The sequence below is a fragment of the Danio rerio genome, chromosome 1 (genome assembly GCF_049306965.1).
Source record: "Danio rerio strain Tuebingen ecotype United States chromosome 1, GRCz12tu, whole genome shotgun sequence".
Classification (NCBI taxonomy): domain Eukaryota; kingdom Metazoa; phylum Chordata; class Actinopteri; order Cypriniformes; family Danionidae; genus Danio; species Danio rerio.
In genome coordinates, this window is record NC_133176.1 from 15431215 (window position 1) to 15455000 (window position 23786).

Below are 23786 nucleotides of genomic sequence, written 5' to 3' on the forward strand. Positions count from 1 at the left end.
GCGACAAAAATGCTCCTGTGATTAACCTAGGAAAAAAAGAGGAAATCATGTTCAGGTCCACAGCGTCTGACGTATTTAAAAACCCTGTAGTTATAAATAATGTAAACACCAGACAGGTAGACAAATATAAGTATTTGGCTGTAATATTAGACAACAAGGTTTCATGGAAAGATTATATTAATAGCGTGTATAACGAGATAAAACAAAGAATCTTTTTTTTTTTTTTTTTTGTGTCGTCTTAGATCTTTCGGAGCATCGAAAAAGATTCTTGAAAAAATGTTATGTCTTCTGCAGTATTGTAATTCTGTATGGTATATGAGTCTATATGTGGGTCTAAAAGAAAAGTTGATGAACCAGATAAAAATCTGTTGAAAGAAGTAAGAAGTGAGAAATTATATGACCGTTCATAATACAAGAACCTCGCAAGACTGGCAAGGAACATAATTTCAAACCATAATCATGCATTGAATCAGCTCACTTTGATTTTTTTTTTCTTTTTTAAATATTTCCCAAGTGATGTGAACAGATCAAGGAAATTATCACAGTATCTCTTATAATATTCTTTTCTTCCGGAGAACGTCTTTTTTTTTTTTTTCAGCTAGAATAAAAGCAGCTTAAAAAAAAAAAAAAAAAAACCCTAAATCTATTACCCTAATCTGCCTAGTTCCCCTAATCAACCTAGTTAAGCCTTTAAATGTCACTTTAAGCTGTATAGAAGTGTCTTGAAAAATATCTAGTAAAATATTATTTACTCTCATCATGGAAAAGATAAAATAAATCAGTTATTAGAAATGAGTTATTAAAACTAGAAATGTGTTGAAAAAATCTGCTCTCCGTTAAACAGAAATTGGGAAAAAAATAAACAGGGGGCAATGATTCTGACTTCAACTGCATATATATATATATATATATATATATATATATATATATATATATATATATATATATATATATATATATATATATATATATATATATATATATATATAGTTCAAGTCAGAATTATTAGCCCCCATTTGATTTTTTTTTATATTTCCCAAATAATGTTTAACAGAGAAAGGAAATTTTCACAGTATGTCTGATAATATTTCAGAAAACATCAAATTTTTTATTTCAGCTAGAACAAGAGCAGTTTTGTTAGGACAAAATGATTAGCCCTTTTAACCTATATATATTTTTTGTTTTATTTATTTGGGTCTACAAAACAAACCATCATTATACAATAACTTGCCCAATTACCCTAACCTGCCTAGTTAACCTAATTAACCTAGTTGAACCTTTAAATGCCATTTTAAGCTGTATAGAAGTAGCAAATATTATTTACTGTCATCATGGGAAAAATAAATAAATACATTAGAGATGAATTATTAAAACTATTATGTTTAGAAATGTGTTTTTGATATGTTTAGAAAAGTTGTGTCCGTTAAACAGAAATTGGGGGGGGGGTGGGGGGGGGGGGGGGCTGGACAAGGGGGCTAATAATTCAGGGGGGCCAATAATTCTGACTTCACTGTATGTATATGTCTGTATGTCTTTGTCTCTTTATAAGGAGTATTTATCATGCTGTTATGCAAGAAAAAATCAGATACAAGTCTGATAGTAAAGTTTTGTTTTGTATTTGTGTATTTGTATACTCATATTTGTATTCATCTATAGGACGAGGTAATTTTGCTGTGCCATTATTGTCAGACTAGCATAACAAAATTGATCTGCCAAAATCTGGGAAAGTCAATAAGCATAAGATACTTACATTGTTTGGTTTTTGAAAAATGAGATGATTGTTTTAAGTTTATTTATTGTCTTTATGTGGCAGTTAGGGGTGACCGGGGACAGTATTTTCACCCTGGAAAAATATTACCTCAGGCCACCTAAGCTTTGGCGATCAGCAAGTGAAGAGCAGGGTGTGGTGGATGAGTGCAATCAGTAAATGAAGAGCAGGAGGGAAGGGGGTGGATGGGGTGCGATTGGTAAGTGTAGGCTGAGGGGGGCGGGGGTGTTGGGGATTGGGGTGTGCGATCTGTAAATCAAGACCAGGGGGGTGGGGAGGTTGTACAGGCCAAATTCATGATTGATCGCCAGGCCACAGGAAAATCTCCCTGTGCTCCCTATGCCAGTCTTATTTGTTTTTATTTATTTGCTCAGTGCTGCATTTTCAGCATTTAATGAATCAATTTTGGCAAGTTTTTTTTTGTTTTGGTGTAGTGATTCATTGAATGAAATTCAATAGAAATTACTTTTTTTATTTACCAAAGCACACATACCTGATAATAATGCCACAGATATGGGTAATAATATAATAGATAAAAATACTGAAATCACTCACATAAGCATATGAATGAGAGTAATACATTCATCAGAAATTCATCAAGACAAAATGAATTCCCCAACACCATCAGATAATTTATTATAGCCTTCAGAATCTGCCCATTTTGGTGTTTTGAGTTCAGTGTAGCTATTTTGGGGCTTTAAATGTAAAATGAGCTGCTTTTCCCTGCCCACTGTTATCATGTGTGTGTCTGCTTCTCATCATGGTTTATGTCAGATAAACAGCACAGTGACAGAGATAGACTCGGATTAAGCTGAAATACAGCTCATTAGTCAAAAATACCAAGTATGTTTATATGATGTATTTGTGGTGGAGTTTATTCAAGCCTTTTTGAAATAATGAGTCACACACAAATACTGTTTGCAGTACATACACACGGACACACATACATATTAGCGTTTACTGGCACCATGTGGCCGTGGTAATTATAGCAGTTAACAATTAGCGATTTTACTGGCTTGTTTATTACAAAAAAACATGCTCTGTTTTCAAAAACATTTTAAACTTTAAAAACTTATAAAAGTAACAGAAAGTTGGAACAAATATTTCAATCTGAGTTTATTTGCCAAAAAATGTTCTGTGGACATGTGTATACATGTTATTGTAGAAATGTGGCGCCTGTCAATCAATTCGGTGGGTGGAGAAAACTCCACTCTTACGTCACATTGCAGTAAGCCTCAAAATCACTGGGATTTGGATCCTATTTTAACATCAGGAAGTTTTAAAAAAGAGACTTCTTGTGTTTATATCACTTTAATATGACCGTGGACACACTATACATACAGACAGTTCTGTCCAAACAGCTTACAAAAGTTGTTTTTCATCTTTTGACCCTGAACCACGAAACTAATCTGATTTTGAAACGTTTTGGAATCAAATGGGTCAAAATCATAGATTTTTCTTTAATGTCTGAAATCATTAGAATATTATGTAAGATCATGTTCTATTAGAATATTTAGTGAATGCCCAACTGTAAATGTATAAAATCTCTTCTTTTAATTGTAATGTGCATTTAAACACTTCATTTAGATAACTTTAAAGTCGATTTCGTCAGTAATTATGTTTTTTTAAACCGTCAAATTCCATTATTTTTTTTCCAGATTTTTAGTTGTATCTTGACTAAATATTGTCATTTTCCAAAGTATATAGCATTAGAAAGCTTATTTATCCAGCTTTCAGGTGGAAAATTGTGACAGTTATGTAATCATAGTAGATATTAATTTTAACAATTACTATTATGTGTTAGGGCAGCACTGTGGCACAGTAGGTAGCGCTCTCACCTCACAGCAAGAAGATCGCTGTTTCAAGCCTCAGCTGGGTCAGTTTCTGTGTGGAGTGTGCATGTTCTCCTTGTGTTTGCGTGGGTTTCCTCCGGGTGCTCTGGTTTCTCCCACAAGTCCAAAGACATGCACTATAGGTAAATTGGGTAAGCTAAATTGTCCTTAGTGTGTGTGTGAATGAAAGTGTATGGGTGTTTCCCAGTGATGGGTTTTAGCTAGAAGGGCATCCGCTGCATAAAGCATATGCTGGATAAGTTGGCGGTTCATTCCGCTATGGTGACCCCGAATTAATAAAGGGGCTAAGCCGAAAAATAATGCAATAATTTTTATTTTATTTATGCCGATAAATAATGCATTGTATTAAGGGGCGGCACGGTGGCTCAGTGGTTAGCACTGTCGCCTCACAGCAAGACAATCACTGGTTCGATTCCCAACTGGGTCAGTTGGCATTTGTGTGTGAAGTTTGCACGTTCTCCCCGAGTTCGGTGTGCTCCGAGCTTCGGTTTTCTCCTGGTGCTGCAGTTTCCCCCACAGTCTGTATGGGTGTGTGGGGTTGTATAAACATATGCCGGCATAGTTTACAGTTAAGTTTGCTGTGGTAACCCCTGATAAATAAGGTACTAAGCGAAAGGAAAATAATTGAATGAATGAATAAATGAATGAATCAATAAATGTATTATTCATTATTTGTCCACGTTAGTACAGTAACATTAACTAATGAAACCTTGTTGTATATGTTAGCAGTATTGCTCATGTAGCACATTTCACTAGGATACTGCAGTGTTTTTTGATGGGTTAGTTACATAAATCATTGTGGAATAGTATTGTACACAAAGGATATTTATGTAAGAGTCTCTGATTTTGACCGAATTGAGATATTTTTAGAAGCAGCATGATTTGTTTGGCTACAGATTCAGACATTGGAAGTGAAGCTGAAAGATGCCAGTTTTCTGTCTGGGCAGGTGGAGGGTTTTGAGGCTGTGCCAGGTGTTTGAGTGGCTCTGTGTGTGCCAGTCATTCTCACTTTTTATTGAGCCTTTAAAATCCACTGTTTGTTTACATTCATTAGCATTTTTTATAGAGGAATGCAAGACATGTTTGTGACCATAATTTGAAAGCAGCCAGTGTTGATATTTTTTGTAATCATTGTGTTGGTTTGTGAAAAGCAGAGAAGTTTACAATTCTACTTTTTTAGAGGTTGCACTATACTTAGAATATAGATTTATATAGATCATACTTTTATGTTATTTTTTTTTCATACTAAATTTTCATGCAGTCTTTCTTTCTGCTACACTCAAAAAGTAACTCATAAAACGAACTCAATTTATTTGAGGGCAGGTTTTCCAATAAATTTGTTTAATGCCAATTCAAAAAAGATTCAATTTAAGAAATGAAATTGAGTACAATTGAGTTGGTTATCAAATACAGTTTAAATATCTCTTATTTATTCAGTGTATTTCTTTTAGTAAATAATTTAATTGTTATGTAACTTAGACTGAAACATTTAATTTGATTATATTATAAAACAGTTAGCAATACAGTTAGTTGATGTAAAACAGGGGTGTCCAAACTCGGTCCTGGAGGGCTGGTGTCCTACAAATTTTAGTTCCAATCCCAATTAAACAAACCTGAACCAGCTAATCAAGCTCTTACTAGATAAACTAGAAACTTCCAGGCAGGTGTGTTGAAGCAAGTTGGAACTAAACTATGCAGGACACCGGCCCTCCAGGACAGAGTTTGGACATCCCTGATGTAAAACAAACACACTATTAGAAAATGGTAAAAAAAAAAAAAAAAAAACTTGAAATAATTGAAATAATAAGGCTGTTACAGTCACCATCGAAGAACTACAAATCTGCCACTTTAAAGAACTAAATGCCATCATGCACTTCACTCACACACCTGGTCCAGATCCCCCATGATTGCAAACACACACAGCTGAAGTTACACACAGCTGTTCAGTTACACAGACTATTTATACACCTTTCAAACACACACACGCTGCTGAGTCTTGTTCTTTTGTCATCCGATAACATTACCAAACATAAATCCTGTGTAGTCTTTCTGTGTCTCAATCCTTGCTTTGTTTTTCCAATTATTGATACTTTGCTGGCTGGCCTGACCATTTGCCTGTTTTTAGACTATGATTTTGGATTACCTTTGTGTCTTTGTTTTGCTCCTGTTTTGACCATTGCCTGCCTGACTATTCTTTGTTAATAAATCTGCACATGGATCCCAACTCTGTTGTCCAGCTTCCATCAGTTACAAAAGCTGTATTTATTTAATAAAAATATAGTAAAAGCAGTTTAATGTTGTTTAAAATAGCAGTTTCTTATTTGATAGATTTTAAAATGTAATTTAATTACATTAAAGTTATTACTCCACTGTTACATCTTCAGAAATTACTGCGGTAACACTTAATTTTGATGGTCCATTTGAGTATTAGTAGACTATCTGCTTAATATTTGTTGATTCTGCTCCTTCAACAGACATTTAACTGACTAAGAAACTTTGCAAATACATGTCAACTTACTGATTTTTTTTTCTTGCCGCTGTCACCACTGGCTTGCATGGTTTGGGACTTGCAGAGCTGCGCATCGATGGATTTCTCTTTGGGGTTCGGTGTCTCAGCAGCAAATATTAAACCACACTGAACTGAACTGAACTGAACTGACATTTTCAATTCACTATAATCTTCTATTTCAAGCTGCTTTGAGACAATCCACATTGTAAAAGTGCTGTAAAAATAAATATGAATTGAATTGAATTGAACTTACTCTAACCCTAACCCCTATCTAACAGTCTACTTATAATCTAATGAGAATTAGTTGGCATGTAGATGCGATGTAATAAACCGGCCATCAAAATAAAGTGTGACCATTACTGCTGGAAGTGTAACCCATGATATCTATGGTTCTCTATTGAACATGTTTGTAAACAATGACAAAAGTACTTGTGTTTTTGACTGCACTGATGTTTTCATTGATAAATCTGTTCTAGATTGTACAATTTAAAGTTCTGCACTTAGATTTTAAAATATATTTAAAAATATTTTTAAAATGTACCAAAGTTACTGAGAAAAAGTTAACATTTTGCATCATATCAAACTTTTATTTAGAGTTTTAGTGCAATAACAGATCATTTCTTTTCTTTACAATATCTGACATCATTTTGGTTGTCAGCCTTGACAAAAATAAGCCAAGAATCAGCCGATATTTCTATATCGCTGCATTTCTGCTTGAACATCTAGTGCATTAGAGTGATGGATTTGTGAAGAGAAAAGGGATTGACTGAGTGAGCTTTTATGAAAGATCAATGTGTTGACTAATGGCCTAATAACAAACACTCTAAGAGCTTCAAGACAGAACAGGTTACGGATGATGTAAGTGGAAAAGTGCAGACTCAGCTTTAAGAGTATAAACAGCGTCTACAACACACTACATGCACATCAAATCCAACACAATCTCACGGCAATTCGTAACTTTTTCATTTAGTGGCTAATTCGTACAAATTCGTATGATCTAATTCGTACATTTTAGTACGATTTGCGTATCCCCCAATGACGGTTGGGTTTAGGGGTGGGGTTAGGTGCCACACCTCCTTTCTAAAATCGTACATTTTCTTACGACTTAACTCGTACGAATTCGTACGAATTAGCCACTAAACTGCCAAAACGTAAAATACTTACGTTTTCTCGTGAGATCAGGCTGTCAAATCATATAATTGTGATTTTTAATTATAACACCTTCACTTTTCCACATTTCCTACGTAATATATTGTTCCAAACTACTAAAAATGGCATTAAAAGTTACTTTTATAGCTGTGAAAAGTTCACAGAGCAGAGATCAAGCTCTCATAATCCAATCAAAAGCTTTAATAAATGAAAAGCATCCAAGAATTAGTAACTGTTCATTAGCATATTTTTAATTGTGACTACTAATGTTGTGTAAAATCAACATCACATTTGTGGCCTCACACCCATCACTTCTTGGTTTTTTAATATTAAAACAATTTTAAAGGGATAGTTCACCCAAAATTCTTTCATCATTTACTCATTTTTTTTACTTGTTTCAAACCTGTTTGAGTGTCTTTTTTTTTTTTTTGGTTGAACACAAAAGAAGATATACTAAAGAATTTGGGCTAAATCAACCATTGACTTCTGTAGTATTTTTAGATATCGGTTTAAGTATTTTGATTATTAAAAACTTTAGCAGAAATTCACTTTTAAATACACTTTTTTAAAATATAAACATACAACCTACATTTTAACAATCAGACATTAAAAAAAAAAAAAAAACAGCAACCAACAGTAGTAATAAAAAAATAAACATGCATTCCCCCAAACCAACTACCCACCAGTGCTATCCAATGGTAAAGTAGGTACTAAACAGGCCTGTAGCCAGCCTATTAAAATGGGTGGTTCTTTTTTTTTAAAAAGTGGACCTATTTGCAGTTATTCGAGGTTCAAATACAGCATTTTAGTGACATTTTAAGGACTAATTTGTGCTGCATTAGCTTGTTGAATGGTTATCACTACCACACTTTTTGATGCAACAAACATACGTCCTACATATTTGTCAAAGTGCTTATCATACTATTTTTGTTTACAAAAATGTATGTTTATTTACAAATGTGCATTTAAACCATAAGTTATTACAGTTTATATATATATAATGTGATGAGATTATAATTTTTGAAATATGAAAAAATATTTTTAAGTGGTTTATTTATAAACTAATTTTGAGAGGATCAAGTGCTTATGATTGTTTGCAGCTGGCTCAGCAATATTAAATTTTTAATTCACCAATCGGATGATTCCTAAGCCACTATAAATACCCTAAGTTCCATATAGCAGCCATCTTCGTTTTGAAGAATCCCCCCTTCCACCCCTACTCCTCCTCCTTTCCTGGATGCGAGGAACGGTGGCCCAGTGGTTAGCTGAGTGGTTAGCTCACAGCAAGAACGTCACTGGTTCTAGTCCTTACCAAGCCAGCCAACGTTTCTGTGTGGAGTTTACACGTTCTCCCTGTGCTCATGTGGGTTTCCCCCGGGTTCCCCGGTTTCCTCCCACCATCAAAAAAACATGCAACCTAAGTTAATTGACTAATCCAAATCGGCACCATAGACATGCTCCTACTAAATAGTTATCCTTTAAGAGCAATCACTATCTGCTCATTAGCTACAACAGCAGGGGAGTTTTCGAGATCTATACCTAAGCTCAAACTCAAACCTTGCAAACGAGAGGGAGCCCCGGGCTCGAGGATCTTTTGAGCTCAGGGCTCTCTCCCGGGACAGCATGCCAAACAAGCTTTATAATCAATCATCAGCTAAGTGTGAACTCTAGAAATGCATCATATCATCCATCATAAAAAAAATTAAATAAATAAAAAATAAATAAAATGGGAATCTGAATCTGAAGCCTATAGGCAAATAACAAACTGTCCAGCTCATTTCCTCAGTCAGAATTTGTCCATTTAAATATTAAAAGTCTTCTTTAATTGGTAATTCTTCTTAAAGACGTCTTCTATTGGTTGTTTTCAAAACTTATAATGGCAAACTGTCAAAACTGAGAAAAAATTTGCTCATTTAGGGGCCAAATTCTGGACTTTGTCCGAAGAAGGGTGGGTCTTTTGAACCACCTGAACCCCCCTGGCTACGGCCCTGCTAAAGGCATAGTAAACATATTAATCACTAATTTGTAAAAAAGTTGTAGAATTTTTTTTTTCAAGTAACATAACTTTGTCTATTAGGGTATACCGGATTTTTTCCAGATGTAATGTACCTGTTAACTCTGTCAGCCATAAACAAAGAGTTTGAACTTCTTGTATTTTTAGAGACCGATTCCGATGGCTGCTTTTCCCAAAATTCTTCACAATATCTTGTTTTACAAGTGATTTAAAATCACTTGAGTGTGAGAAAACGATGAGGAAACTTTACCAAAGTCTCTTTAAGTGTGTTCTTGTAATAACCAAGCTGTCACTTTAAATCAAAACTCATCTTCAAATGTGTACTTAGTACTTCTGAGCACATGTAAAAAGCTTTCATTGTTTTAGCAGAGGCTCCTGACGCTGCACAATTTGCCCTCTAACAGCTGTGATGGGTGAAACCTAAGCATCCTGGGTAATGATGTTCAGTAAGTGTGGAGATGATGCTAACTTGTATTCCCCTGGGAGCGTTGCTGATATCTGAGACCTGGCGCCTCTGCAAACTCAGCTCATGTATATCAGTCTATCGATTCTGTCCTCTGCTTGTCTATTTATCAGTGCGACAAGACCTGTTCAAGCTCAAATGGACCAGATGTCTCTCTTGCTTTAGTGTTTTTAGCATGTTTACTCAAGCTTTATGGTTTGATCTCTGTCTGCTTTGTTATGAGGTGATAGTGAGGCAGCAACTTAAGTTTAAAATTAAAGAGATAGAATTCATCCAAAAGGAAAATTTACTCAGTATTTACTCTCCCTCAAGTGGCTCCAAACCTGTTTGAGTTTCTTTTTTTCAGCTGAACACAAAGGAGGTATTTTGAAGAAAGCTGAAAACCTGTAACAGTCCTACTTCAGTAGTAGGAAAAAACAAAACTATGGAAGTCAATAGTTACAGGTTTTCAACTTTCTTCAGAATATCTTCTTTTGTGTTCAGCAGAAGAAAGAACCTCAAACGGGTTTGGAACAAGTGGAAATTGACTATATGATGACAGAATTTTCATTTTTGGGTGAATGATATCTTTAGGGCAAGAAAGGGTATAGGTTAAAACAAATTTAAAACGAATAGGCATCACAACACTTACATGGAAATTTAGAGTTTTCTAAACAGTTTTGTTCAAATGTGCAAATTTGGCCGCTAAATGAAATGCGCACTAATTTGTGAAGATTTCTAGCAAAGAAATTGGAACATTGGAGGAAGTCAAGTATAAAATTCTTGTTCAAAATTCTTTTCCTCGCAGCAAAAAGGTTGGTGGTTTTAGTCCTAGCTGGACTAGTTGGTGTTTCTGTGTGGAGTTTTTTCTCCCTGTGTTGGCGTGGGTTTCCTCTGGGTGCTTCGGTTTACCCCACAGTCCAAACACATGTGCTATAGGTGAATTAGATAAACTAAATTGACCCTTGTATGGGTGTTTGTGTGTGTGTGTGTGTGTGTGTGTGTGTGTGTGTGTGTGTGTGTGTGTGTGTGTGTGTGTGTGTGTGTGTGTGGGGGGGGGGGGGGGGGTGGGGGGGGGTGTGTGTGTGTGTGTGTGTGTTTGTGTGTGTGCGTGTTTTTGTGACATATCAGGACACAAATCTGTATAATGACATGGGTATGACTCAGGTATTACAAAAAGGAGGTGAAATATGAGGACATTGGTGACGTCCTCATTTCTCAAAATGCTTATAAGTCCTACAGGATGAGTTTAATCAGAGAGTAAATCTGCACACAGTCTCTTGTGATGGTTGGGTTTAGGGGTGGGGCGGGGTAAGGGCAATACAATACACGGTTTGGACCGTATAAAATGAATGGAAACCTATGTAACGTCCCCACTTTTCACAAAAACAAACATGTGTGTGTGTGAATGTGAAATTTTATGGGTGTTTCCTAGTCCTGGGTTGCGTCTTTGGGAATCTTTTGACTTTGGGAATCTTTTATCACTGTATCTGTAAATTACTGTGAACAAAAAAAAAACAATTAAATCAACAATAAAATATTGTATATAAACAACAAATTATATGAACATCTCTTTCTGTAAAATCTTCAGAATGAATCTATCAGAATCTTCAACAGTTTGGTGTTGTAAGTATTCATGAGGTGAAATGTCAGAGGGAAAACAGACTTGAAATCTACAGACACAAATTGTTAAAGTGCTAAAAAAATGAACACTTTCAAGTATATTTTAGTTGTACTGAAAAACATTTTATGAAAAGCTAAAAAGTCCAAAATGTTAATATTGTGATGTGCACTAAAACATATCTGTAAATTAGCAGTTTTCCATATTTTGTGATTTATGTTTTAATTTTCTCCCATTTATTAATGCTTTTGAATTTCATTATGGGACCTTGGTCTTTCTTCTAACCACTTTTAACCTTAAAAAGTTAGATAAAAAAGTGACTTTTATTAACATTTTTAATAGTTTAAAGCGATATATTGTCTGGATTGGTATTGTATATTATGGTACAAAAACCTCATAATTAACTGCCAGTACATTTTCTGCTATTTTACAGACAATTATATATATATTTTTTTTAATATTTATATTTCTCTATATATTATTTATTATACATGATAATATTTCAAACTACTAAAATGTCAATAAAAGTTACTTTGGTAAACTGTAGAGTTGAATTTTTAACATTGAAAGTCAACAAAGCAGAGATCAAGGTTCCATGAAGCAGTTCACCATCTTAAATAAAGCAAAAACACTTGTGAATAACAAAGTTTGGAAATTGTTACTTAACAGATTGTGCATGAATGTCCATGAAAAAAATCATGAGCACCACAGCATTTTTGCCTCTTTATAGTTTATCTAACTTAATATGCTGTGATTTAGACACTGAAATAGCTGGTTTTGATCTGGTTGACTGTGACTTAAACAATTCTAGCAGGCTGAAGGAACCTAACTGTTCTTCCATCTTTGCTCTGCATAGTGTGTAAGTCTGTGTTTTTGAGCTGGTTACACACGGCTCTTGTGCTACACTGGAGAATATCAGTTATCATACAGGATCAATGTTTTATAGATTTTTTTTCTGCATTTCAATAGCTTCTTTCTGCTGCTTTTCAGTCTGTTGCTTTGTGCATGAATAAATAACAACCAGCACATGTTAAGGGATAGAATCTTTTACTGGAATGTAACACCATCTGTAGTAAATGAAATGTTTTTGATCCATTGTAAATAATTTATTGGAATTGTGGAATAGCGCTTTGGGTGAACAGGTTTGAAACAGGGCCTGTATTTTAAATAGATTTTTATTGATGCAACATAAATAAACATAAATAAAAGTTAATTGACTTCAGTGTATATTTTTCACTTAAATAGAATATAAATAGAAGTGATGAAAACATTATTTTATAGTGTTATATATGTATTTTTTTCTAATTCAAGTGAAAAAAATGTTTTTAAAGGAATTATTACACACATTTTATACTTTCATTTCAAAAAGTATAGAATAGAATTTAATTAATTTATTCATCCAGATCAGATTAAAATTATTATTATTATTATTATTATTATTATTATTATTATTATTATTATTATTATTATTATTATCATTATTATTATTATTACTATTGTTGTTGTTGTTGTTGTTATTTACCACAAAAAGGGACAGAACACTAATAGGCCTACTGAAAATAAAATAAAATGTTGCATATTATTCCAAATTATATTAAAAATTCAGTATTTATCTTAAATTACACCGATTGAAATAAAAAAAATGACAATTCATAATTCGTTTAATATCATTTTCTAATTCGTTAGATGATTTAACTGATGACTACAGTTGAAAAATACAATGTTTAAAAAGTAATATGATTACAGTTTGTACCAAATGCCAAATTTGTTTGATTGCTTTGGTTTATTGTTTGTTTTATTTTAATTATGTTGAAAATGTGCAAAATAAAAAGCTATCAGTTTCCTGTTTATAACCCAAAATACCACTGTAGCCCCTAACCATGCTCATTATATGGTACACAAACGATGGTCCGTTCTCAGAGAGCATCTACACTGCTCCAGAAGTGAGCTTGTTTGGAGCTCCTGGATGACTGTGCAGTTTAGCCAGCAGGTGTCAGTGTGCAGATGTCTGATTCATTGAGGTGTAGTTACTTTTAGAGACCAAAAGGTGGTGATGAAGTATTTTGTTTTTGTCGTGTACACGACAGGTGTTTGAGCACGGAGTGGTAAAGTCTGCATGGGCTAGTTTGTGTAAGGGATATATACTGCATATATTCTGGTAAGGACCCCAATTTACAAAATTTCCTTTGAAACTGACCTGTAAAGGCTTTGTACTTATTTGCCATATTATGATACTGATGTGTAATAAAACATATGAATACAATTTATATAATTGAATCTTGAAAGCAATCTTCCTTGATGAACAGAATTTTTTTTTTATTTTATTCTTTGTAACATTACACATTAGACATTTTGCTTTGCTTTGCATTAATGAGTTGCATTAAAAGTTAAGACGCTCATAAAAATGATTTTCTTTTTAAACTATTCATTTTAAATGAAAGTTTAATTATTTTTAGATGATCTTGACTGAAAACCAGAGATTTATGAATGGTGAGAGAGCTGCAAATTCTGAGAATTGATGATTTCCTCACCTTTCAAATGATCAACAAGTAATCTATGTTATTTGCAGCATTTCTCTGTTTGTGTTCCAGTTTTATTTGCAGTTATTTGCAAATGGCTTAACCGAGATACTTAAGAATATTTGTAAAATAAATGACTTTTCCCATAAGATCTTGTCCAGTTACCATTTAGAAGTCACCTTCAAATCCTTCAAGATTTGCAGACCCATCTCTTTGCATCCTGCATCTCTGCATTTCAGAGCACTGTAAAACATAAATTCACATTGCTCAAAACATTTAAGTAAACAAACTAATGTTTTCAAGTCTAGAATTTTACATTTTTATTTAGCACCACACCAATGTGTGTAGGGTATTGTATTTCTAGTTGCATTTCTATTAGGTACAGTTGATCTGTACATTATTAGAGTGTAATGAACTCATTTAATTGAATTTCTCTTTTTGATTTTACAATTTTTTTTTGTGGTAAATTTATTACCACTTTGCCATGCGGCACACGATAATGGTACATTTCCAAAATAAATTATGCATTGTTAGAAAAGCTAACCAGCTAGTTTCTTGAAATCAGATTACTGCTGTGAATTACTAATAGCATCCTAAGGACCGCTATTCTCTGTTATTTCGCTTAATTGCACAGCTTTCTGGAATAATCGATTCTGACTGGTCAATCACGACATTCCAAAGTAAATTATTCCCAGATAAAAACCGCTGAGCCTAATACAGGTACATAATTCGGGCACAACAAACCATCTTGTTCAAGAGTTAATGAGTATATTGACATACATATTTAAAAAATAAAGGTCTACATTTTCTGTCATGCCACTTGTCTGGATTGTTTGGCACCATCTTCTGACTGAACAGGTTAGTGTATTCTGCATTAATGTTTGTTTCTGTCGGCTTTATGTTTAATGAAAGATTTAGTACAGATTTTTGTGTAACTGTTTAGTTTAATGCAGCCGGGTAATAAGTAATAATAAAGGATAATGTACATCTAGGCAGTTGTTCTTGCAGAATAAAACCCTACAATATAATATATAATATTTAAAAGAAGTCTATTATATATCTAATGAATGTCTAAATGATGTCTCTAAAGCAAGGCTAAATTTGGGCTGCCAGTGAAAATCTAATACACATATAAGAATAGCCCAAAACTACACTAATCATCAAATACACAGTTTAAACAGACTTCACATCCCAGCAAGCTTTTTTGTATGTTTAAAAGAAGTTTAATAGATGTCTAATTGATGTCTAAACCTAGATGTCTCTGCTAAATTTGATTTGCCAGTGAAAATCTAATAGACATATAAGAATAGCCCAAAACTACACTAATCATCAAATACACAGTTTAGACAGACTTCACATCCCAGCAAGCATTTTTTGTACGTTTAAAAGAAGTCTAATAGATGTCTAATTGATGTCTAAACATAGATGTTTTGGCTAAAGCAAGGCTAAATTTGGGCTGCCGGTAATCTAAGAATAGCCCAGACTATTAAAGTATATAAATCACTAACAGCCCAAATTTAGCCTTGTTTTGGAAAAGACATCCATGTTAGATATCTATTAGATGTCTATTAAACATAACATTGCTTAGTGGGAAACCTGTCTGGCTTTATTCTGTGAGAACAACTAGATGTACATTATCTAGTATTGCTTATTAAGCAATTCTGGAGTTTTGTAGTTGTACTAAAGCACAGACACACATGCACACTCTTCATAAACTGCACTTTAATTCTTCTAACAAGCTAAAAGATGTAAAAGGAAATGTGCATGAGTGGAATGAAGGATGTAGATCACACTGCTTGTTATCTGGTTTATTTAGCTTGAGTACATAATCTATTGAAGTCATCTTCAAACGAAAATCATGGATTTACTGGAGTCTGCAATGCAGTTTGTGATCATTCACTGAAAAAAAAACTGTAGGTAATAACAAAACTTGCAAGCATGCAGTTTTGGGAAACACACAGCAGACTGAGTCTATTACTGCAGTAGCTGTGTGTCAGAGCGTATCATTTCCCTGCAGGTAGATTTGTATATGTGGCTTGCTCTTTGCCCCAGTGTATTCATTCCCAATATACCTCCTCTGTGGTCTTCCCCAAACTCCACCCCAGCAACGTGATGTTCCGCAGTTGTCTCTGTAGACTATCTGTTTGTCATGCTCTCCTTATAACCAATTTCAAGCCACTTTTCTGAAACAACAGCTTTTATTTATCTCTACCCAGTCTTTTCTCCTATTAATGCCATAGCTGGATGCCTTTACATCTGGACAGACTGGTCAGCTCTCTCTCACTCTCTCTCTCTTTTAAATCTTTGCTAGAGTTTAGATTTGCTGTTGAATTAGCGTATTATAAACAAGTTGATAATTTACCATTTTTGATCAAAATGATTTGGGGTGTTAGAGAAATTTTAGTGATAATGAGTGTAGGTTTTTGCTCAGTTTATTTTTAATTTTGTTTCTGTGATTTTTTTTTTTTTTTTTTTGTAAAATTGTTTTGAGTAGTGATATCCTTTAGAGCAGGGGTGTTCAAACTTTTTCTTTTAAAGGGCCAAAAACAAAACTGTATTGAGGGCTGGGGCGGAAGTTTAATATACCAAATTGTATTATATTTGCCATGGGTAGTTTCCTCACTTATTTGCGTATTACCTTGATTTGCTCGTAGATGACTTGTGCATTGTCCTGTCAAGTGACAGTATTTACATTATTTCACAAGTCTGAATGATTTACAACATTTGAATGAAACATAAAATTTTAGTTGGCTTTTTTTGTAGCTCCTCAATGGGCTATATACACAGCAAGTGTTTGTCAGCCAATGACAATCTTTCTGTGAAAGCTTAATGTGACTATTTTCAATTTCACAAGGTTTCTTTTACAGCATCGATGTTGTGATGTAATCACAATACATTCAGTTCAATAGACTTACAGTAAGCATTCATTTAGTTGTTCAATCGTAAAATGAAATGAAAGGCAGTGTAAGTGCTAGTGCCGTCATGAGCACAGAAACTGCATTGAAAATACTGGGGTAAAATAAACTGTCATATTTTAAAGACATGGTGGGGTAAAATAGATTTCAATGCAATGCTTCTTATCCAGTCTGAGATCAGGCAGTGAAGATCACAGATTTTTTAAATATCAGACCTTAAATGTAAAAATAAATTTTTTAAAGGAAAGACAGTTCAACGGAAGCGATAAGGCTCGCTGGCCCATTAAACAAAGAACCCAAAGGTTCCATTAAATTCGAAATGATGATCTCTGTCAAAGGTGTTCTCCGCAATCAACTCACCATCATCCCCATGGGATGGTAAGCCGAACCAAAGGTTACCATGGGCCAACTTTGTCTCATGGGCCCTACTTTGGGCACCTGTTTTAGAGAAATGGTATATTAAAAAGGTTTTTAAAAGTCAAAGTCTCTCACTCTCCCTTTTTTTAAATCATTGCTAGAATTTGTAGTTGCTTAAGAATGTGCATATTATAAACAAATTCATAATGTACCTTTTTAAAAATTAATTGCGGCAATATAGAAGTTTTAGTGATACTGAGTGTTTTTTTGTCAATTTATCTTTTTTTTTTCCTGTGAGTTATTTTCTTGTAAAATTGTTTTCAGAAGTGATAGAGAAGCATTTTAGAGAAATCACATATTAAAAACTTATTTTAAAAATCAAAGTCTCACCTTCTCTCTCTATCTCTCTTTAAATCATTGCTATAAATAAGAATTGCTGTTGAATGATATTGAGCGAGTGTGTTTTTTTCAACATAGGCTAATTCTGAAAACGGAGCCCTATATACAGTACATTCCTGGAGATTGCGAATAATGTAGACAGAAGAACGTATTGCTGAATTTCGTGTTTAAAACAAACTCTACGGGGTGATATAATGCTGTTCCTGTTCGCGCTTAACAGCTGACCGATTACCTTTGAATGGATGGCTTTCCAGCTGTTACCAGTTTGTCCAGTTAGCTTACCATGTACATTGGCGGACTCGACATGCAGAGAGGAGTTGACTATGACAACGGGGTTTGAGTCTGGTGTAGAACGGTTCCAGAAAGTGGGTAAGACAAAAACAGAAGTAAATAACAGGGTAATAATGTAGTAAAATCTGAAAATGTGTTAAAAGTCAGGCGAGGGTTTTTCTTTTTCTGGATTGCCTTTTAAAACTGTCAATTGGGTTTAGTGAAGTGGTTGGTCAGGTCAGTTGGTGCTTTTGAAAACACTATTGATTGGGTTCAGGGAAGTAAGAGGGTGGGTCAGTCGGTTAGTCAGTCAGTCAGTCAGTCGACAGCAGCCTCTTGTGGATTTATGCAAGAACAGCAAGCACGAATGGCACTAGCGAGAGAAATTTGAGACCTCAAAAAGTGTTCACAGCAGCCTCTGGTGGATTCACGAAAACAAAAACTGCAAAAAATGTACCTCCGAGAACATGTTTCGCGATCTCCTGAAATGTATATAGCGGTACGTTTTCAGTATGAGCCTGGGTCGTTGTTTTATATTTGTTTCTGTGAAAATTTTCTTGTAGAATTGTTTTGATAAGTGATAGAGAACCATTTTAGAGAAATGGTATTAAAAAGGGGTTTAGAAGTCAAAGTCTCTCTCTCTCTTTCTCTCTCTCTCTCTCTCTCTCTCTCTCTCTCGATCTCTCTCTTTCTCTCTCTGGTCTCTAGTTTGCACATGGTGATATAAATTCAGATTCAGCAAGTAAGCTTTTCTCTCCAGCCAACCACTGCACTGGACTCGCAGTGGGGGGAAAACAGTCAAACTGCACCGAAGAGTGAATTCACAGAGGATCACAGTAGATAAGTTATTCAGAGTGAAGGACAGAGACACGGAGCATTTGTTATCTCTTTATTCAGAGAAGGCGCATTAGTAAGGGCCATTGGGAATGCAAAACAGCGACTCCATCCTTTGCTTTACACAGCTTTAGTTATCTTTAAGGGATTATTCCACATCTGAAATCTTTGTGTCGATTGGCATCATGGCACACGCTGCAGCACACCTGAAAAAGGCAAGGGAACTGGAACAACCTCCTGAGATAAAGGCTCTCGCCAAAGCCAGAGAGAGACGCAGGAGGCATAAAGAGAGGGCAGAACGCAAACGAAAGGTATTGAGATTTACAGACCACTAAAAACATTTGATTTCACCTCAGATTTGTCCATTATAGCTCTGATAAAGCTGACCTATTGACCTATTAGTCATATTTACAGTATTAGAGCAGACTGCTGGGTTTAAAGAAATCTGAGATCATATATTTAAAATGTTTAATAATTCAAAATTAATATGCAAATCATGGCAAAGAAAAGGAAATATTCAGAAATATTCATTGTCTTTCTTGATATGCTGAAGTACGGTGTTGTGGTGCACTGTTTAATGTGTAGTAATTCATTGTGAATTGTTCATTTCTGTGCTTTCAGTGTTAGCGGATGTAAAATACTGTATCTGTGATGAGAGTTAATCTCACTGACATTCACATGCACAGAGGGTTTATTAAGGTCAAAGGGTACGATGATGTCATACACGATATGATCTTGATTTGAATATTTTCATATGGCATCTTAATGAAACTTCTTTTTTCAAAATTGCATTAACAGTAAGTCATTTTATAATTGTTAATGATTATTATTACATGTTGCTAGTGCATGCAAATTTAATTCAATGGCCTCAGTCTGATTACTTATGCATGCCTTTTCATGCAGCATGGTTTTTATTATAAGATATTTTTTTTTGTTTATTTGAAATGTCAAATTAATTTTGATTTCTCATTTGTCAAACCATTGTTATCTGCAGCATGCAATAATTAATTAATCGTTTTATGGTGTCTTTTTTCAGTTTTTCGTGCTGCAGATGAGCTCTAGGGATAAATCCTGTAGTCAGCTGTTCTGCACCTGTTTCAGAGCACAGATACTGGAAGAGGCTTAGAAAATAGGATCATCCTGTATGCAGATTTGTCTCTACAGGGCAAAATCTCATTGGTTGCATGTGTAATGATGATACAACATTTTGACACATGTTTTTTAATAAAGTTTTTTAAGTGTTAGTAAATAATCATAATGCAGCCAAAGATTTGTTATAAGAAATTATCATTATTAATTCATTTATTTGTCACGACAGACATAATGAACAAATCTTTCATTAAATACCCATCGTTTACAAAGAAGTTTAAAAAAAGAGTTTTAAAAAAGCTTAATGGAAGTGAAAATGTTTACCATCAGAAATGTGCTATTAAACATGTAAACATGTCCTGTAATTATGAGTGTAGCTGTTTGACCCGCATGATCTCCTGGAACCTTTAACTGCTCATATAAGCAGGTTAACATAACTGAAATACATATAATGTTTAGAGCTGTGAATGTACATGTTTTCATATAGACTGCAGTTTTACTGTAAATACACCTTGAGAATTAAAAAGCAGTTATAATTCGCAAAGATACAGTTTAATTGTTTGGAGTCCGTAAGATAAAACTTTTTATCTAAACTTTTATATTTTTTTACTTTCTAAAACATTTTAAATTTGCTAAAAGAAAAGCACATTTGTAATTGCAGTGAGTTACAGGAACAAATTACATTTTAAAATATTAAAACACTAAGAAAAAAATTAATTAATTATATATATATATATAGTGCATCCGGAAAGTATTCATAGCGCTTCACTTTTTCCACATTTTTTTATGTTACAGCCTCATTCCAAAATGGATTAAATTAATTTATTTCCTCAAAATTCTACACACAATGCCCCATAATAACAATGTGAAAAAAGAAAAAAAAATTAAATTGTAGCAAATTTATTTAAAAAACAAAAACAAAAAAAAAAACCAGAAAAATCACATGTACATCAGTTTTCAAAGCCTTTGCTCAATACTTTGTTGATGCACCTTTGGCTGCAATTACAGCCTCAAGTTTTTTGAATATGACGCCACAAGCTTGGCACACCTGTCTTTGGGAATTTTTGCATATTCCTCTTTGCAGTACCTCTCAAGCTCTATCAGGTTGGATAGTAAGCAACCCATTGATTATCATGCTTATTTTATGGTCATATACAAAGTTGTTGACGAGTTATTACTAGTATTGCATTTTGCAGCAAAATTGTAAGTTACAGCACTTACCAACTGTGAATCAGTCACAGGCTGAGAGAGAGAAAGAGGGGTGTGTGTGTGTGTGTGTGTGTGTGTGTGTGTGTGTGTGTGTGTGTGTGTGTGTGTGTGTGTGCGTGCGTGTGTGTGTGTGTGCAACGCAATCTCACAGTAATTCGTAATTTTTTGATTTAGTGGCTAATTCGTATGAATTCGTAAGATCTAATATGTACAATTTAGTATGATTTGCTCATCCCCCAATGATGGTTGGGGTTAGGGGTGGGGTTGGGTGCCAAGCCCTCTTTTTAAAATTAATTTTAAACAGTAGGTAGGTTAATTGAGCCTTTTACGATGATACCCAGAGACTCAGAACGGGGGTACCGTCTCTGTAATATTTAGGTGTTTTTGTGTAATATTTATTATTTTGAGTGATTGGACAACCCAATTCAACCTAGGAGTGAAGAGAGGGTTATAGGATTGTTGATGGGAAGGGAGGAAATAGAGAGAGGGAGGGTGGGTTCGAGAGAACGAGAAGAATGGTGCTAGAGGGCTGGTCTGCCTTAAATAAGTTTTATTGAGTAGGTGATTGGTTAAGAAGACAAAGTGAGGCGTGGTTCTGCCTTTGTTAACAAGTTAACTCCATTAGATGATTGTCACAATTTGTGTTATGCTGGCTGAAAGTCTTTTCGCATCCTAATTGAAATTATTAAATTAAGTGGTCCAAGTCTATTTATGTGTATTTTAATATTCTGTGGAAGCCGTAGGACCAAGAAAAGTTTATCCAATCAAAAATTTAAGTCTGAACATTACAATAGGTTACCTGCTTGTCAAAATGTGTAATTGCTTACCTCTGCACAGCCTGTTTAAACAGAAAGAATTGCCATTGGCATGTTCAATGACAGAGAATGTATGACAAACATCGACAACCTACCTTCTTTTTCAAGTTTGGTTTTGTAATTGCTACATCTTCTATAAAGATTTCTATCTGGTTAAGGTTTCATGATGTATTGTAGAGACGTGGCTTTGGATTGCAAGAATTTGTGTTACAGTACCTGCCTTTTTGCAAGTAAGTCTGTGCATGTTGCCAAGGTGGTTCATTCAAGGTGATGTAAATATCAGTGTCCTCAAAATTACACAGAGAAATGTGTCTCGAATGCAGATAGGTCTCCACAAGAGTCACTGAGTTCACTACTAATCTTGAGGGTGGCACATTTATATAGAACTGTGAACAAACTGACTTAATTTGCCCCGTTAACTGTTGTAAAACAGATTGTACAATGGTTAGCAGGCAAAATGGCATTGACAGAGTAGTCAATGGCACATCAATATGTCTGTAGTAGAAGTCGAACTAGTGCTGACTCACAGTGTAATCAATGTGAAGTGCCTCAGGGCCAGAGATGACCCACAGACACCAATCTGATTCACTTTACTATAGCGGTTTAGTCTCCTCGTGTGTGATTGGAATTATGTGCTGTTAACCTGCATTGCGAAAGATTTCACCGAATTTTGTAGCTCTTATTCTCACACTAAATGCAAATGGTTTGTTGTTTGGAGACCATAGATATTGTGTTTTTTCTGAGTATGCCCTCTTTTTTGGACTTTAGTTGTCTCAGTAGATAGACATTCCTGAAGCTCAGGAGGATAAGGGCAAGTTTCCCAGCTGGCTCTTCCCGGCAGGATTGCCTCTCGCTGTTCCTTGCCCTGTCACATAGCTGCCTAGGCCTGGAGGGGTTAAAAATAACCCATCCCAGGATTCTGGATGGGGCGGATGTTCAGCCTGATATAGCAATGGGAGACACATTTACGGCCGCAGTTGTCAGTCACGAAGCCAGGCGGGAAGAGAGACAAAACCGGAAAAGCAAAGGAGACAAGGGATCAACTCCAACACGGGTCGAAGATTCTCACTGAAGGCGTGGGGCAGGGATCAGAAAGAGCACATAAGAGATGATGTTTGGGACCTGAGGAGAAAGATAGACATGAAAGTTTGGGGGATTTTGCATTAGCTGGATAGATGCTCTGAAGCTGATAATTGAATGGGCTCCTGGGTACTACCTGAAGACTGAGGATAATGCAAACCCATAAAGCTAAGTGCATGTGAGCCAGTTAGAATCAATCTCCAAAGGAACGGTCTGATGTTTGGTGGCTGGTTGTCACTGAAAAAGACACAGCAAGTGAGGGGAATACACTGATGTAAAGTGTGGTGCTGCATTTTGCAAAGCTTTGGATCACTATTTACCATGGGCAATGCTGCAATGTGTAGGGTGTGTGGTTCTAATAAAGGCCTGCGGACTATTGGAAGTGATCCATATCTGGAGCGTTACTACAACTATGAGACGGATACTATGGTAAGGGCATCTTAATGACACCTCAGATCAGTAGAGGATTGTTGATGTAATTTACCACTGGAACCAATACACGCTAGTACTAACTCAGAATCTTTAGCAACTACTATGATTGCAGTTAATGTGTCATTTAGAACATTTGGTATATTAAATCTTAACAGTGTTATGCCATTGTCATGTACTGAGCTGCATATAATTCCTAATTAGTTTGATATTATTTACATAAAAGAAGATTTTTTTTGAGAAATGTCTTTACAAAGGAACAAAGGAATACATGGAAATGAAATCAACAGCCAATAAAACGGTTTGGATACCCAGGGATCATGCTAATCTTCTCTGTATCAAACCAATTTTAGTATATGTGATGTCTCAGGCAACATGAATGCCAACCGTCCTTAACAGTTTTTGTAAACGTAGCTATTATCTTAAAATTTTTGCCACTTTTATATTATTTAAGCAGTTTCATAAGATCTTGAAAGTGTTGTTAGCTTGAATAATTTATTTATTCATTCATTTT

At 34.8% G+C, this 23786-nt stretch overlaps 1 protein-coding gene across 50 annotated transcripts in view; it reads left to right on the forward strand.

The window, feature by feature from the left end:
* The window catches only part of ank2a (ankyrin 2a, neuronal), a 134253-nt gene that overhangs the window by 18200 nt on the left and 92267 nt on the right, over positions 1–23786 (forward strand). For 35 of the 50 annotated variants that reach the window (XM_021476020.3, XM_068221014.2, XM_068221011.2 and 32 more), the window contains exon 1: positions 18708–18961. The exons of 10 other annotated variants lie outside the window; for them this stretch is intronic. In XM_021476020.3, the coding sequence (XP_021331695.2) occupies positions 18836–18961 (126 nt within the window). In that variant the 5' untranslated portion in view covers positions 18708–18835. Of the gene's footprint in view, positions 1–18707; positions 18962–22736; positions 23273–23786 lie in introns of those variants that run through there. 5 more of the 50 variants (XM_068221009.2, XM_073949407.1, XM_073949418.1 and 2 more) reach the window with 1 other exon arrangement.